Source organism: Ptychodera flava, chromosome 6 (genome assembly GCF_041260155.1).
Source record: "Ptychodera flava strain L36383 chromosome 6, AS_Pfla_20210202, whole genome shotgun sequence".
Lineage (NCBI taxonomy): Eukaryota > Metazoa > Hemichordata > Enteropneusta > Ptychoderidae > Ptychodera > Ptychodera flava.
This window is the reverse complement of record NC_091933.1, coordinates 8916634-8933474: the sequence shown is the minus strand read 5'-3', so window position 1 is coordinate 8933474 and position 16841 is coordinate 8916634. Positions and strand designations below refer to the sequence as shown.

Below are 16841 nucleotides of genomic sequence, written 5' to 3'. Positions count from 1 at the left end.
GACAGATATTGAATGACCCGAATGACCTTATTTACATATCTGGGCAAATGGTCTAGTCGACGTACACACGAACACGAGCGCGCTTCCTCAACCTCCGTGTTTGTCTACAACTGTAAGCTTTGGACTGCAGTGGTAACGGTAGCAGTCTGTTGAGCCTCTGACGGCCTGCCTGACTTTTGTAAAGAAAATTTCATGAGGTAAAGCATTAGATTTTACTTCAACCATATCCCCAAGTTATAATACAACAATCATGATGTAGCATACACGTGACGTTGCGTATCATGTCGCGCCGCGCTGTCGTCTGCTTATTTAGTAATTTACGAATGAACCACAAGAGATGGCAACTCTATAGCCCAGCGCGAACGTGTGTGTCTCAATCGATTACGGATGGTTACGCCGCCTCCCTACCGCTGAACGCTTGCGACATAGTACATATACACGTAGAGCTTTGACATGAAACTGATGTGATACTGATAATGATAATTGATATCCTAATTCTTTGCGCCGATATCTATTTGCTCTTGATGAGGATACTACATACCCTGGTTGTATACCGTACAGGTCAGACCCGAATAGCGCTGTTCACAGTTACAGGTTTGTTACTAAATATAGCTGGACGCGCGCGACATCGCACACGCAGCTTGAAATGCGGACAAATTTTATCAATGTTGCATGCGTGGCTGTTTTTGCAGCTAGTACTCAGAGTCGTGAATATGTTTTTTAGTATTCATTGTTACACTAGCAGTCACCCACTGAGATGTATTTTCGTCGTTCTTGCATGCGTAATTTTCAAAAGCGTTATCTGAAAATGCGGACAAATATTTATTTTTGCATATTAATGAGAGAACAGTGACGTAAACTGTGAACGGCCCGATTAGACCATAGTCTAGATGTATCAGAAGATACATGCATGCAGAGACCTAGGCTTTATAAATAGACAGTGGCCTGGGATTAGAGAAGATACTATTACTGGCAACTTACAGCATTTATGATTCTCTAGGTTATCATGACATACAAATCCTTACTTTACAGCAGATAATAAATATTGAGTTCGTCATTGAACTGACACGATAGTATTAGGGACGATTCAGAATTTACTTCCAGGGGGGGGGGGCGGAGGATTTTCAGGGGGGCCACCCATTTTTCCCAAGAAAATTTAGGGGGGGCCAGACAAAATACCACAATCTTTTAGGGGGGGGCCAAGGGAAAAAACATCAATTCAATATTTGCCCAGAATTTCTGATCTCTACAAAAGAGCACCGTAGACGCTACCTGGGTGACAGATAAACTCAACATGTTTAGTTAAACTCCTTTAGCTGCCAAATTCGGTAATATTCACAGTGGTTTGTTTTATGCATCTACTGCAGTATCTTGTTCTCCTCCCTGAAGCGTTATGAAATGTCCAGTATTTAGCGTGTCAATACAAACCATACAGTGAACAGTCAGGGTTGTTTTTGTTGAAAAGAGATCTCAGATCAAGTCCAGACTAGAATTCATTTTTCAACAATAACAATGGTCATTTATGTTCACACTGGTATGTTGCTAAATACAGCATTGGGTGTTCTATGTAGTGATAGAATAACAAACAAATGCTGATACACAGAGATGAACATTGAACAAATGCTAAAAATTACAGCAAATGTCTTTTAAGGTTGGGTTTACCTTGTAGCTTGTAAAGCAGTTGAAAGTTGCATGATAAAGAAGTGTTAATTTATGCAAATGTATGTAAATCACCTGATTTCTTGGCTTCTTTTGCCTCCCAATTTCAAAATTTCGAACGAATTTAACTCCACTCCGGCTGGGTCAAATTTTCTGCAATTTCACATTGTTTTTTAAATTGCTATATAACACAACAACTATCAATTGGTTTTGTTTGGCAATAAAGCTCTTACATTTTTAAAAAGAGGCATTTTGAATAAGAGGCATTTTAATTTTGCTGATCATGATTTTAATCAATTATTAGAGTCAGTCTTTAAACCCCTACAATTTAAATATGAAGATGGATAATGCCAAGTAAAATAGTTGTTTTTTTCTACATGAATACTATCCTTTCAAGTGAAATATTACATTTCAGAAAATACTGTCTAGTTTTCGACTTAAATTAATTTTTATCATTAATACAAAAATTGAGGTTTTTTACCCCAAATATACACCCACTTCATCCTTTGAGTAAACTACTGCTACTGCTACTCTTCTTTTCTGCTCCTTTTTTCTATGTTTCATTCTCATCAATTTTACCCTTTCTAAATTTTTTAAATGTTCTACATAACTTTTTACAGTGCTTACATCTACTATAAACTTTTTGAAAATAAATTTATGGCCGTCTCATCTTCAAGGTGCTTTTCAGCGAATAGTTTTTTAATGTTGAAAATAAAAATATTATGTATTACTGTCAAAAATATATGGTGAAAAATTTACAAAAGGGTTGATTTTCCAATAATCCTGTATGTGCATCCAGAAGATCATGTGGCACTGCACCAATGCTATGGTGTCGCATTGTTGAAATATCGTGTACACAAGAAATTTGCTGTAGTCCAAGAAGTGATCTCAGTGTGTATGAGGCTAGGAGAAATGTGGATAGGCTTACACATTGTGTATTGATGCTAATACTTTTGTGTCCCATTCATTCTGATATGTATAATCAAAGATTTCACAGTGGCGGCTGGCAGAAAAGGCAAAAAAACAAATTAACATGTATTGTTTCGTGTCATCTGAAAACATGCGCATCATGACTATTCTAAAATTAAAGTTTGTTAAAAAAAATTTGAAATATGAATGCTCTGTCAATTTTGAAAAATACTGCTGACAAAATGTGAATTTTGACTTACACAGGGTTATCTGCATTGTAATATGAACATTGGATTGTGAATGGAATGAGCAGAATAACACGTGAATTCATGTTTTGGATAACGTGTTTTGTTCAAGAAATGTTCTAAAATATTCCTCAGCATTGTTGCTTTCAGTGGCAGCAACTTGGTTTTATGACAACCAAATTAGAAAAAAAGAGAAAATTAAAAACAAGTTGGCTTTCACCAATTTTAATTCCTAATGTTTAAAACTTTCACCGTGAGTCTGCAAATATTCAGCATCATCAAATGAAAATGTATGCTGAACGTGTGCATGTACATGTACATCTCACTTTCCAGAAATATCTGGATATCTGCAAATGAGATGTACCATTAAACTTCAAGATATATATCACTTTGCCAATTATCTGCTCCTCTGATTTTCTGTTCACCATTTCTAACTGACATCTTTGCTTGTCTTTGTGTGCATCATATGTATCAGTGAGACATAACGAAAAAAGTATTCATATTTAGTAATTAACTTTCTTCAGAAATTTACAACCAGATATGTTTATTGCTACCCTTTCCAAAAGTGTGCCACTTGCAGTCCCTGCAAATCATTCTTTTTATAGTCACATAACCCTGAAATGATTTGTTATATCATCGATTAATGTCCACTAGGCCCTACAGTTCCTGCAACTTCTTAGACTAGATATGTCTATAATGTACCGTATAAGCATGCATGTATATATTAGGGGGGGGGGGGGGGGCCATGGAAAAAAAACAGGAAAGATGAGGGGGGGGGGCCATAGATTTTTTCTATAATTTACTAGGGGGGCCATGGAAAAAAATCACCGAGAAAATAGAAAATCCTCCACCCTCCCCCTGGAAGTAAATTCTGAATCGTCCCTTAGTCAGCACAACAAATGATATAAGGCTCTTAAAAAAACAGCACAAGCAATTAGTGCTATTTTGGTAATAGCCAGTGTATGAAATGGGCTACGTCATGACCTTTTTCATGCATTATCATGACAAGTTTTGTCAACTTCCATTGCCAATATTATACGTCTTCTCACTGGTCCAAACATTATTTTCATGCCAGAGTGAGCAACTTGAAGCACATATTTGCTGATGCTTATATAATCCTGGCCTCCAGTTGAAAAACAAAGTTTTTAACATCACAAACTGTATTAATTGACATCATGACAATGAAAAAATTATGCTTTGTTTCCAGCGTATGTTTAATTTTTTGTACATGACTGCAGCTATGCACTGTGGAAAAAAGGCGGCTGACTCACAGCGTGTTTGCAAGGTTATATCTGATTGGTCGATTGTCACTATTCACAGCAACTTAGGGAGTTTATTTGTATTATTTAATGGTAAGATTCTGCCAACCAATTGGATAACAGCTTCGAAATCGCTGCAAGTCGCCCAAAAAAAGGTCCATTAAGCACGGTGTAGGACAGGCTACTCTGACAGTCTCTGCAACTACACATAGGAAGCACCAGACCAATCATCGTCCAAAGTGCCCCTTTAAACTGACTAAAAATGAACATACACTAAGTAGCAAAATAAAGCACAGTGCTTTAGGCACCTTGGACAGTCAACCTTACAGAATAGTGCTGCAATATGGCCATTTTAGCAGACTGTTGTTCTTCAGGTACATGTACAATAATGTGTCATCTTTGTTCTATTTTCCGGAGATGAATGCTGGCTAGGATGTGTTAATATGCACTTGTGTCTGCAAGCAGCAAGTAGAGGTAGACGACTATTAGGAAACTGTCTTCTATTAGGACTCAGCAGACAATTTGCCAACAGCGCTTTAAAAACATCAATGGCTTCCCTGAAGAACAGAGGCACCATAGCAGTGTGTCAGATGAATTGTAAAGCCGACAAAGATGCCAACCTACAGACCTGTAGAGAATTGATTACAGTAGCTAAACAGAAAGGTGCCAAGGTTGGTATAATTAATACAGACATGACCAGACAGACTGACAATATCAAAAAAGCCTCTGTAAACCCTTGGATATTAGTTTTTGAAAAATCGTATTTATTATTCAGGCTAAGCATTTTAAGAAATGTTAAAAGACTGTGGATTTTGATAGTAAACTAAGTTACTAATTTTTTGGTATTTGGATAAGTTTTAGTGTGTATGTCATTTAGGAGGGATTTTTTTAAAATTTTCATGTTAATTTATCCTCTCATTGTCTGACTTGCATCAACTTTATATTTTTTCCTCTCATCACGTCACATATATTGTCTGTACACGTAGTTTGGGGGATTGCATTTTTTGTTTCTTACATCGCAAAGTAAGTAAATGAATTACATTTGTCATCCCCCTAGTAATCTGACTTGATGGTAGCAGTGAAATACTTTTCACAAATTTTCTGTTTGATACAAGGTGAAAGTTGATAGTTTTCTCTGTTTTATATGCCTTTTTCTTTTCAGATGGCATTTTTTCCAGAATGCTTTGACTTTGTTGGTGATAACAGAGACAAAACCATGGAACTTGCAGAGACGTTGGATGGACATGTCATAAAAACCATGAAAGCTCTGGCCAAGGATAATGATATGTGGTTGTCACTTGGTGGAATGCATCGCAAAGTAAGAACAAGTATCATGTCTGATGGTTTCCCAACGCTTACTTTTTTGTTCAATGGCGCCCTCTAGTGGCTAGCTTTAAAACTCATGCATGATGAAGTTGAGCCAACTGGTAATTTTGTAATTCCAATCTCAACACCAAATATATTTTGAACATAATTTTTAAAACATAGAAAGAATGTTTCCTAGCAATTATCCATTCATCTCTGGTCCCTCTGATGTTGTTCACTTAGTTGAGAAAAATAGGTTTGTAGCTTATACCAAAGCCAAGCTACCCCATATATAATAGAGTCAAATTTAAAAATAATAATTCAACAAACATGCAAATAAACATGTATTCAAACCATGAAAGTGAATGCCAAACGCAGAAAACTGGGCGCTAAAATCTCATACCTCTAGGACTTCAATTTCACAAGACAGTTCCAAACAGAGGCTGTGTAATTTGTTGTGTTCTGAAGTTCTGAGTGAAATTGTCAATGAATCCTGAATTACATTTGTCATTCCCCTAGTAAAATAAAGATATTGCCGCCAACATTTGTTACAGTGAGGTATATTTGTAAAAATTCCTGGCTATGGTTTTACACAAATATCTCTTATTCTGATTAACAGTGAAAAGCTAGCAGGCCGTCCTAATTTACTTTTGATGTATAACCCTGTAATACATCTTACACAAACATCTCATGTTTTTATACACAATTTACACAAATATCTCATATTCTGGAAGATTTATCATGATGTATAGTGAAAAGCTAGCAGGTATTCTCCAATTTAGTTTTGATGTATTCCCCTGCAATATCTCTTGAAGACAGTTCCCATACACAAATCATTTTTAAACTACCAACATCTGACCCTAATTCTACTTCATGTCAGCCACTTTAAAGTTCCAAATGTACAATGACTTTGTAATTTAAAGTCTATGCAGATCCATATCGCCATTTTTAGGTGTTGCTGAAGCTGTATAGCCACACAGGAAGTGGATCACAGCTTCAAGCCACTTTTTCTTGTGCTGTGCTGTGCAATATTCACACCCAGTGTGACATCACAACGTGCTCTGCCATGCAATATTCACACCCAGTGTGTGACATCACAATGTGCTCTGCCGTGCAATATTCACACCCAGTGTAACATCACATCATACAAATAAATCACAGAGTGGAACTGTCACGAACCAAATTCAACCTAACCAGATAGGTGCATGAAAATTGCAAAATTTTAACATTTCACATATATTTCTATAATGTGATATACCGTAATAACGAAAACATAAGAATAATGCTCTCAGAAAGTATTGTGTGTTAGTAGCAAGGGCTCAAATTGTTCCGCTTTATAGATGACCGGAAATCTTCCATTGTTTATTTTATTTTAAATTTCACTTGAATGATATGTACATGTTAAGAAGTCATTGTTTCTGTGGATAAATTTCAGGATGAACGTGCCGATTCCAAGCGGCTATTTAACTCCCATGTTGTGGTTGACAATCATGGTGACATCGCAGCTGTTTACGACAAGACTCATCTATTTGACATTGACATCAAGGGACATGTCAGACTCAAAGAAAGTGACTTCACAATTCCTGGTAGTGAGATTGCACCACCAATTGATAGTCCAGTTGGAAAAATTGGACTTGCAACTGTATCCTTGTTTATGCAGTGTATGGCTAGAATGGAAGCATTTCACTGTCTCAGATGCCTCAGATTATGTTCACTGGTATATTTTTTCACATTTTCACTCCAGTTGAATTTCCTGATCAAATTTTCTCCCAAACTCAATACCTAGAAATAATTATTACAAATTTTATAAATGTTATTAAAGAGTTTTATATCCCAACATACCATTTTTAAAATTTCATTTCCCAACGTGGTCTTTTCTTCGCATATTTTGACAAATGCATTTGTGTATTTACATGCAACCTTATAGGAATTTGTACACATAAGGGATGCGGACTTGTGGATTACAAAAAAAATGTACTTGTTATTAATATTATGGTATTGTATATTATTTGCTTAACATGGCAGTGTTATGATTTACGTTTTCCTGAGATGTCCATAGCCCTGGCAAACCAAGGTGCACAAATATTGACGTATCCCTCAGCATTTACAGCAACAACGGGTGCCGCTCATTGGGAGGTGAGTTGGCTTAATTCCAAGGATATCTACATACATCCACAAAGCTATGATTATGTATTGTGTCCAGGGCATTATGCTCTATTTTGCAAGCTCCGCCAGTTTCATTTGAAATCAGTTGATATAAGTGGTCACTGAATTGTCAAATACGGTAGTCAACATTGATCCATGTGCATCAAACATGTCCTTCTATCTGACCATGCACTCTTTGATGGAAGAACAGTTGAGATGCCACAACAGTTTCAGTAATTGCTGTCCTGGAAAGTTTTAATACTTCCATATGCTGGTTAAGTGCTCAAGGGATTTATTAATCTTAAATGTGGAGTTTTAATGTAAAAATTAGGACTCTGTTCATCTGACGGATAGCCATGGCAAACAGTCTATATCTTCAAAAAAACACAGTGAGAATAAAGAGATCAGAGATGGCATTCAGCTTCACATTTTTACTATAGTTCACAGTGGTTTATGGAACTGGGGAATGTCTGACTATGAGAAACACATTGCTATTATTCATTCAATGGCAGGTTCTGCTTAGAAGCCGGGCAATTGAGATGCAGTGTTACATTGTAGCTGCAGCCCAGACAGGACGTCATCATGAGAAGAGAACATCCTATGGCCATTCAATGGTATGTAGCGGCAATTTGAACATTTATTGATGAATGTGTCACTCTGCCAAGCAGCTTGTCTTGATTATAATTGGAAATTGGAGTAAGAAATTGGAGGAAGAAGAGTTTTTAACAAGTAGATGTGCCTTTCTTCTGTACTTTGAACAAAAGTGAATTTGGAGAAAGCTGGTCCATAATTGTCTTCCCAAGCTAAAAATAGGATTTGAAAAATTCCCCTCTTGCCCGTTTGTTTTCTCCCTTCACACTCAATCCCTACCAGGAAATTTTCCCCACTTACCCTCTTCCCATGAAAAAACTCCCTATGCCTTTTCACCATCACAAACAGGAGTATTGGTCTCAGCCTCGGCCCAATGAAGAAGTTCTAAAATTTGCCCACTACAGCTGAGTGTAAGCAAGAGAATGAAAGTTCCTCAGTCCGCTAGTGAGAAAAATGCCTGCCTACCAAATTGCCATCTGCTGATATGAGAATATGTTACCCTTCCACCTGCAAAGATTGTTCATGAAAATCTTACACAAGCAATTTCCTTTGCTGCCTCTGGAGTATGGTTTTTTAAAAATCTCTTTTAAGAAATCAATTGCCATTTGAAAGCCTAGGTCTGAAGTAAGTCCATGAATGAAATAGCGCCCTCTTAGTGATTACTGTTTACAGTATCTGACACACGCATACACCTAGCCACTCTGAAAGGAGCCTATGAAATTTGCATAAAAGATCATGTTGTAGAGCCTTGTTTTTGTTACACTGACCGCCACTGCAGTGCTGCTTGTGCAGGATAAAATACGGCGAAAGCGTGGTCTTTAAATATCAATGTGCAGCAAAAATGTACAACAGTTAGAACGATAATTTTTGCTTTCATTTGTAGCATAAATACTAATGATCTGTTTTCCGAGGGTAAACTCACAAAAGTCGAGTAGATTTTATTGAAATCGCTACAAAGTGGGTGGCGAGGTTGACCCAACAAATGCGGGAGTAAACTTTACCTTTTTCATAAAACAGCTCAATAATGACCTTAGAGGTCTTAAACCAAGCCGAAAATTTCAGAAAATATTCATTTAACTATTATCAACATTTCGTGAAATTTTCATGACTGTGCGACCATGTGCACATATTTGCAGCAGTGTTGAATGTTGGCATGTAGTTACTATCATAGCTGTACACCCGTAACGTATGCTCCATGTTTGTTTACCGCGACCAAACCACTTCTCATACACAAGGGTGTTACATGCTTAATATTTCACTTTTTCAAATTTTACTCCTACAATCGTGTCACTGATGTTGTATATAAAAAGAGTATTTAATTAATGTCACATTATGACAATCAAGATTTTAAAAAACTAAAATTTTCGCTAGTTATAAAATGTACCAGTCAAGCTCGAGCACGGTAATGGGATCACCCAGCACGGACAGCCGCAGCTGTTTACCGGCTTTCAATAGTTGCACCCGCGTTCTTGTGTGCAGGATACAGGGTAGCCATATGTATCCATAGAGTTTTTGTGCAGTCGATGTTAGTTTCCTTAGTTTTTGTATGCTTGCTAGCTACTAGTATGTGAAAACAGCGAAAACAATCACTCATAAACGAAACAGCACTGCTAAATAAATGTCAGTAGTCTACTAAGCAGTGTATAGCCGCATACAACGTAGCCCCTCTCTCACTGTATAGTACTTTTTTTTCCACTTGCGCTGTCGACAACTTTACCAAGAAGCCAGACTAGCTGGCAGATTGTGTTTGCCATGAGGTAACACAAGCTGGCAGTCTAGCTTCCTCATCATAATCATTGAAAACATAAATAGAACCGAAAAAACTTGCTAAGTTAGCTGGTGAGTGCCGAGAAAGAGTCTCCAAGTACGCTCAAGCTTAGCTGTGGAAATGCAGTTATCTGTGGTGGGGTAGCGTGTGTGTATGTGGGTCATCACAAGGTCAACCCTTCCTGTACGCTGCACTATACTGGTCGCCATATTAGATTTAACACATAAACGTTGCTGCATAGTCAACTTCAACAAGATGTGTTTCAAAAACGGAGGCTTATAGCCACTGAGATTTTTTCAGATCATATGGACCTACTCAAGATAGTGTCGTCCCTCCTTACTTCTCATGAAAATTTGACTCTGGCCATGCTTTTGCGGCAGTGTTGAGTGAACGGCATTTTTGATTGCTCGAAAACCATAAAAATAAAGCAAACGCAAAAACGAATCAATAAAACCCCACAAAAAAATCATCGGCAAACACTAACCAAGAGTACAACTCAGCTGCTAACCGGAAACGATGCCGGGCTGAGATATCTGCAGATAAAATTCTGCCACTCACTGACTAGAGGGCGCTGTTCAAATTTGACGGTAATTCTCATTTAAATATGCAAATGAAGTACCCTCCTTTCAGACTGGTCTTTATTTATTGTAAGTTATTTTACGTAGGTGGTAGTTTATTTCCTCTAGATGCATGAATGATTGAGAGATAAGCCATTTACAGATCACAGCTTGTTCATGCAGCAGAAGAGAATAATTTGCTACTTTTTAACACAAATACCATTATTCAGTGTTCGCGGTGACTTTTTTCTCCTCGCGTACGGCATACGCATTAGTCTGCTAAAATTGCGTATTGGCTGGATTTGAGTGCGTAATTTCACTTCCGCACTCGATTGATGAAAAAACTGACTGCAAAATACAATGTGCCGTTGAATAAACCTACACTACATATTCGGATTTTACGATGTAACATTATTTTAATGAAAACAGTTTAACGAATAACTTGAACAATCTTGAAACGTAACGGCGAAGGGTATACATGCGACCGTCAAAACACATCGGGTAACCCAAAAGTTAGAGTTATGGCAGCTTATCCAGCCACTTCTGCAATGTTCAAAATTTATTGGGATTCCGACGAGCTCTACCGATGAATTTTTTTTTTTCAGGGACTCGTAGAGCAAAGTTGAAAGAAAACAGATTTGTCTGCTTAGACGCCATGCTGCATATGTGCTTGATCAAAATTTGGGAACAGCGAGACGCGATGATCGTGCACGGTTGGCATTTATATAATTTGTCGCAACATTTCTGTCAATCACACTTTGTGTCATAAGTTTCAGAAACTATCGCTCGCCTGAAAATTAGCAACGTAATTCATAGGCACAGCTGACAAGATAACGTGCCTAACGTGATAACGTATGAACTACGATGCCGATTTTTCAGACAACGCCCAGAGAATCAGAAACTTTCCACACAAAATGAGTGATTGACAGAAATGTGTTGCAACAAATTTCGTCTGGTTGTCGCCTAAGCTCAGTCGTGGGGAGTGCTTTCGGTGTTATCCTTTGCGTATAGAAAACGCATAACAATGAAAAAATGCGTAGAGAGTCAATTTCAATGCGTAAATACGCACGATTTTTGCGTAAACGCGAACTCTGATTATTACATGCCTCATATATCGAACCTCGCGCGCTCCATGGGATTCAATGGTAACTCGTCGATGACGTCGGGGGCCGCATAGTCATCATTGGACTGAAAGTGAACTGGAACTATTTTCAACTTGACAACTTTTTGATGTAAAAATGTTGAAATTTCATGTTTTGCATAGAAAATCTGGTTTTTGGGAAAATTTGCAGAAAAAAAATTGATAAACCACATAACAGTGGTTTATATATATCATTGCGCCAGTCGATGATGAAAATCGTTCCATTTTTTAACGGATTTTCATCTAAGATGGAAATAAAGCATTTGATTATCATTTGCCAATAAACCTAAATATTTTGAGAGAAAATTGTGTAAGAGAGGCATGTAATAAAAACATTATAGCCCAAACAAGGGACTATGTACCCTCGGGGCAGGAGACCATTTGCCCGACGTAAGGAGGGCAAATGGTCACCTACCCTCATAGTCCCATGTTTGGGCTGTAATATATAATGTCGATAGCCTTCATTTAATTCAGTATGCATTAATTTTATCAAAGAACAGACAAAACAAATATTTTCCATTCAATTTCCAAACAATTACAGGTAAAATTAGCAGGTATTACATTCTTATTCGTTTATTCACAGGTGGTTGATCCCTGGGGATGTATTGTAGCTTGTTGCCATGAAGGAGTGGATGTCTGTGTTGCAGATATTGATCTGGAGTATCTACAAAAAGTGCGGACAGACCTCCCATGCTGGAATCACAGAAGATATGACCTTTATGGCAAAATCCAAACAAATAGGTCCTCCCAGATCACAGATCATTAAATCAAGGACAACGGTGCAATAGTATAAGGATAGTACGTTCCTTGATCCATGATTAACTCATTGAGAACTATTGTTCCTTATATACGTGTACAGATACATGTCTGACTTCTGATTTGTATCATCTGACAAGGAAACTTGTCATAATAACATAACTATCTGTAATTCTGGTGGTAAAGTTATTTCTATTCACAAGTCTTCAGAGCTTTTTTTAAAAGGGACAATTACTGAGCTCAATTTTTTTAATTTACACAGTATTCAACAATACGGCTGCTTAACTTGAATCTAGAGTTTGTGGGAATGCAAATTAGTGGCTGTAAACTTTTAGGGCGATGCAAATTTTCCTAAAACAGTAATGACTTACAAATTGGATCAGTTGACTCTGAAGTATATGAAAGTGGATGTTCCATATTTTCATGAGAATGTTTAATTCAAATTTACACAGAGAAATATACCCACATGAATTAACAATTGCAGGAGCAACTATATTTTTAACATTCAAATTATGCAATGTGATTGTGGGATTATTTCAAGGAAAGCTGTGGTCAGTACTTCAAAAAGTTAACTTCTGATAGATTGGTATAATTTATATATACAAAAAAGTATGGAGTATTCAAATGTCACATGAAGTAAACTCCTGTTTGAAAGACTAAGTGTAATGTGTGATTCAAAATTTGAACAGGCAAGCAGCTTTGAATGACTGTATTCTTATGTATGTGGTTAGTAGCTTGTGTTATAGCAAGCACTGACTGTTGATGAGGCATGTAGACTATGTGCTTTGAATGCATAATCTAGTTCGTCACGCCAGACAAAGTGTCTGTGAGAGTTTTCACTCCCCAGTTGCTATAGAGTCCATGCACCTTGAGGACGGATATTCAGCCTCTCAAACTTTTACAATGTACTGGTATTTCTTGGCTACCACGTATTTGGGGCTCATTTTGAAGGCCATGGAGTAAATAAAGTTTTCATACATGATTGTGAAAGTAAAAAATTTGTTTTGTCCCATAGATTTATAAACACAAGGGTAATGGTCATTTTTGAATTTATGTGTTGGTAAATATTGGGTAATTTGCTGGTCTAGTACCAAACATTGCATGTTTACCCCTTATTTTTATTCTTGAGTTAGAAAGGGAATGGTTGAAAGTTTCCTTTAGGAAAGTTTGGCCATACAAAAGTGTAAGCCTATCAATTTCAAGGCACAAAATACATTCATGAGAACCAAGTATGCTCACAATGGGTACTCAGTAAGACACTGATGGACATAAGAGACTAAAAATGAGTATCTGGTAGTGCTGCAACTGAAATGGTTACCTGCATGGAACTGTGATCACGATGGTGACCTTATAAAACATGGATTAAAAAATTGCTTTCATGTGATTATATGGTGCTGTCAACCAGCAGCTTGTTGGCTTTGCATATAGCACTTTCCTTCTGCCTCAGCAAGTATTAGCTGAGAGTGGTCTAGCTCAATGAGCTGGTGTAATCAGATTCAGAAACAAGTTTCTCAACGCAATGGCAGTTGGTGTTGCCTTATCACACCATTAAGGGCAGAGAGTAGACGCTAGAATGGAGCAAACGATGGGCTGTCAAAGTGTCTGGGACAGTGGTGGAAATTGGGTATTACATCTTATCAATGGCAATAAGCATTGCTTTGTCCAAGATGCAGAGTGCTGACTTTATTTGAAAGACAGTTCCTTTGATACTTTTCTTCTGATTTCATGATAGACTAGAGTAAATTGGAACTTTGAAATTTCCTAATGGTTGAATAAATAACGTTTTGAACTGTGTAAATAATCTTCAATTTGATGAAGGTGGCTAGACTAGGAAGAAATGTATTCAACCATGCCAAATGTTAACTTAATTACACCACCATGGCCTTGCCCTGCTTTCTCTGACCTCATCATAAAGTCCCGTACACTCATGTTGTAAATTGAGCAAACTCATCGCAAGTGGGTTTTCCACAAAAGTTACACTGTCGCTAAATGATCAAACTCTATTTCCCAAAGTAGTACTTGAGAGCAATTTGACTAACATATCCAGATAGCTGAAGTGGAATTGAATGGCATCATTGTAAAAAGAGGAGCTATTAAAGATAGAGCTGAAAGTTTGATATTGACAAGAATCAGCCTGAGATCTGTACACCGTAATCCTCAACTGAAAACAATTTATCAATAGCAGTTCAGAAATAGACAAGACAAACAGGTAAAATTAACCGGTCAGTCTCCCTGTGACTGTGTAGGAATTAAGGAAGTGTAATAGTTTCATGAACCAGTGGCAGTATGATGTTTTCTATTTATGTTTTCTATATCAATTGCAAGTTCTTCTTTGACTATCCAAAGCATTGTCAACAGCATCTATATAGATATCTATAGATAGCATCACATCGCGTATAATAGTTCACGTTAAAAAACAAAATCATGATAAAACTGTCAAAAGTTACCACTGTTGGCCTTTTAAATGTTTGTCATTCACGTGGCAGTGCTGTATGATTGAAGTGAATTCTCACCATGATTGTTGTATGATGGCACAAAGCACTGCTGCGGTAACAACAAATTTAGTCATCCATAACCCTAAAATGTATTTTCCTTCTCATAACCACACTGTTTTCAAAAGAATTTTTCCTTAACGTATTCAGGGACTGCAAGCAAGGTGGAGCAATTGGACCTGTCATTAACCTGTAAGAAATAAACACTCTGTAGGAGTGTACCTGATTTCCTTTGTCCAATCTCACGCCCTACATTAAAATTGTTTACGCCTAAGCAGTCTAGCGTTTACCATACGGTATCTTGTGCGAGCTGTTGATCATGTTTTCAAAAACCAAGTTTGAAATACAAGCCTTCAAATCATTAAAACTTTAATCTCGGGAATGAACTTCAATGAATTATCTCCAGACTAATTGAATTCTTTGATAAGTTGTAACAGACTGCTTTGCTGAATAGGTCTCTGTACACCAACGATGGCACTTATCAGTAAATTATGTCTACCAGTACACTGTATGTTGCTTTTATCTGAGATGACCTAACCAGTCAAAACATGTTGAGTTGACATCAAACAAATGTGCCATCTCTGGCATTTGAACAATTGCACACACCGACGTAATGCAACCATTCCCTTGTTAAAATGCAGCAGTCTGTCACTTGCACATCCTGAATTCTCAAACACCACAGTTTGCTCAACACCAGACCTACAATCTTACAAATAATTTGAATGCCTTGTGAACTTTTGGTGTATTGCAATAGATATTCACCATAGTGTTTCAAATGCCTGCAAAAAGCATGTCGAGAAGACGAAACAGCTTTTCTACGAAACATGCAAGCTGTGAAGTGAACCAGGGATATGTATGTCAGACTACACTGCATTTGCAATGGACAATGTCTGCCTACAGTTTTGACAAGTCAGCAAGCATTATTTGCATGTAGTGACCCAGTGCCCCAGTTTGTGGGTGACACCAAATAAAAGAAAATATTAAAAGTCACCAGTTGTCTTGGGAATAATTGAAAAATTCTATGAGATTTGTTGTGTTGCTGTTTTGCAGTAGAATTGCATTGCAAGCTAAATTCATGTAAATGAACCAGTAATTTAATTAATGTTAAAATAATGGCATTAAAGGCAGTGTACCTATCGTATTTTTAGAGAGCTACAAGTGTATGCTGTTATGAAAATAAATTAAAATGCAAAGCTATAGTGGTTTACATGCAGACAGCATCATACACAGCAGACATGAACAATGTCCTCATACCACTATCACTAATTTACATTGCTGCTGCACTCTAGCTAAAATTATGCTGGGTGTCCCCTCTTATCTTGCAATTGTATAGGAGAAAATGAAAATTGGGTACACTTGTACTCTGGACAATTCTCTACAAATTGCACTCTACCATCAAAAAGTACACATTTTCAGCCAGATACTGACATTAACTCTTTTTTCTCTAAACAATAATGGATGAAAATTGTGTTGGGTAAAAAATAGAGGTCTAAATTCTACATTTTAGCAACATTTCATTGGTCAAAAGTTTGCTATAAGTACTCAGCTGACAGGGCAATATCCTACAATGTCACCCAGTATACTCAACTGACAGGGCAATATCCTACACTGTCACCCAGTATACTAAGCCAACAGGGCAATATCCTTCAATGTCACCCAGTATACTCGGCTGACAGGGAAATATCCTACAATGTCACCCAGTATACTCTGCGGACAGGGCAATATCCTACAATGTCACCCAGTATACTCTGCTGACAGGGCAACATTCTACAATGTCACCCAGTATACTCAACTGACAGGGCAATATCCTACAATGTCACCCAGTATACTTAGCCAACAGGGCAATATCCTACAATGTCACCCAGTATACTCTGCTGACAGGGCAACATTCTACAATGTCACCCAGTATACTCAACTGACAGGGCAATATCCTACAATGTCACCCAGTATACTCTGCTGACAGGGCAATATCCTACAATGTCACCCAGTATACTCTGCTGACAGGGCAACATCC

General features: G+C 37.5%; 1 protein-coding gene across 1 annotated transcript; it reads left to right on the top strand.

Annotated features, from left to right (window-relative positions):
- The first annotated feature begins 29 nt into the window (after positions 1 to 29).
- LOC139134766 (deaminated glutathione amidase-like) lies at positions 30 to 13327 on the top strand. The gene is made up of 7 exons (XM_070701800.1): positions 30 to 197; positions 4490 to 4743; positions 5235 to 5390; positions 6813 to 7019; positions 7403 to 7513; positions 8035 to 8136; positions 12163 to 13327. Exons 2-7 carry the CDS (start codon positions 4516 to 4518, stop codon positions 12343 to 12345), a joined length of 987 nt encoding a protein of 328 aa, XP_070557901.1. The 5' UTR covers positions 30 to 197; positions 4490 to 4515; the 3' UTR covers positions 12346 to 13327.
- The last annotated feature ends 3514 nt before the right edge of the window (positions 13328 to 16841 follow it).

What these genes read in the sequence shown, in the direction of transcription:
- LOC139134766 (XM_070701800.1), top strand. Translation starts at nt 4,516, where the DNA reads ATGCACTTGTGTCTGCAAGCAGCAAGTAGAGGTAGACGACTATTAGGA. An exon ending in CGGGTGCCGCTCATTGGGAG is followed by an intron (nt 7,514 to 8,034) that starts GTGAGTTGGCTT and finishes ATTCAATGGCAG; the next exon opens with GTTCTGCTTAGAAGCCGGGC. An exon ending in CATCCTATGGCCATTCAATG is followed by an intron (nt 8,137 to 12,162) that starts GTATGTAGCGGC and finishes GTTTATTCACAG; the next exon opens with GTGGTTGATCCCTGGGGATG.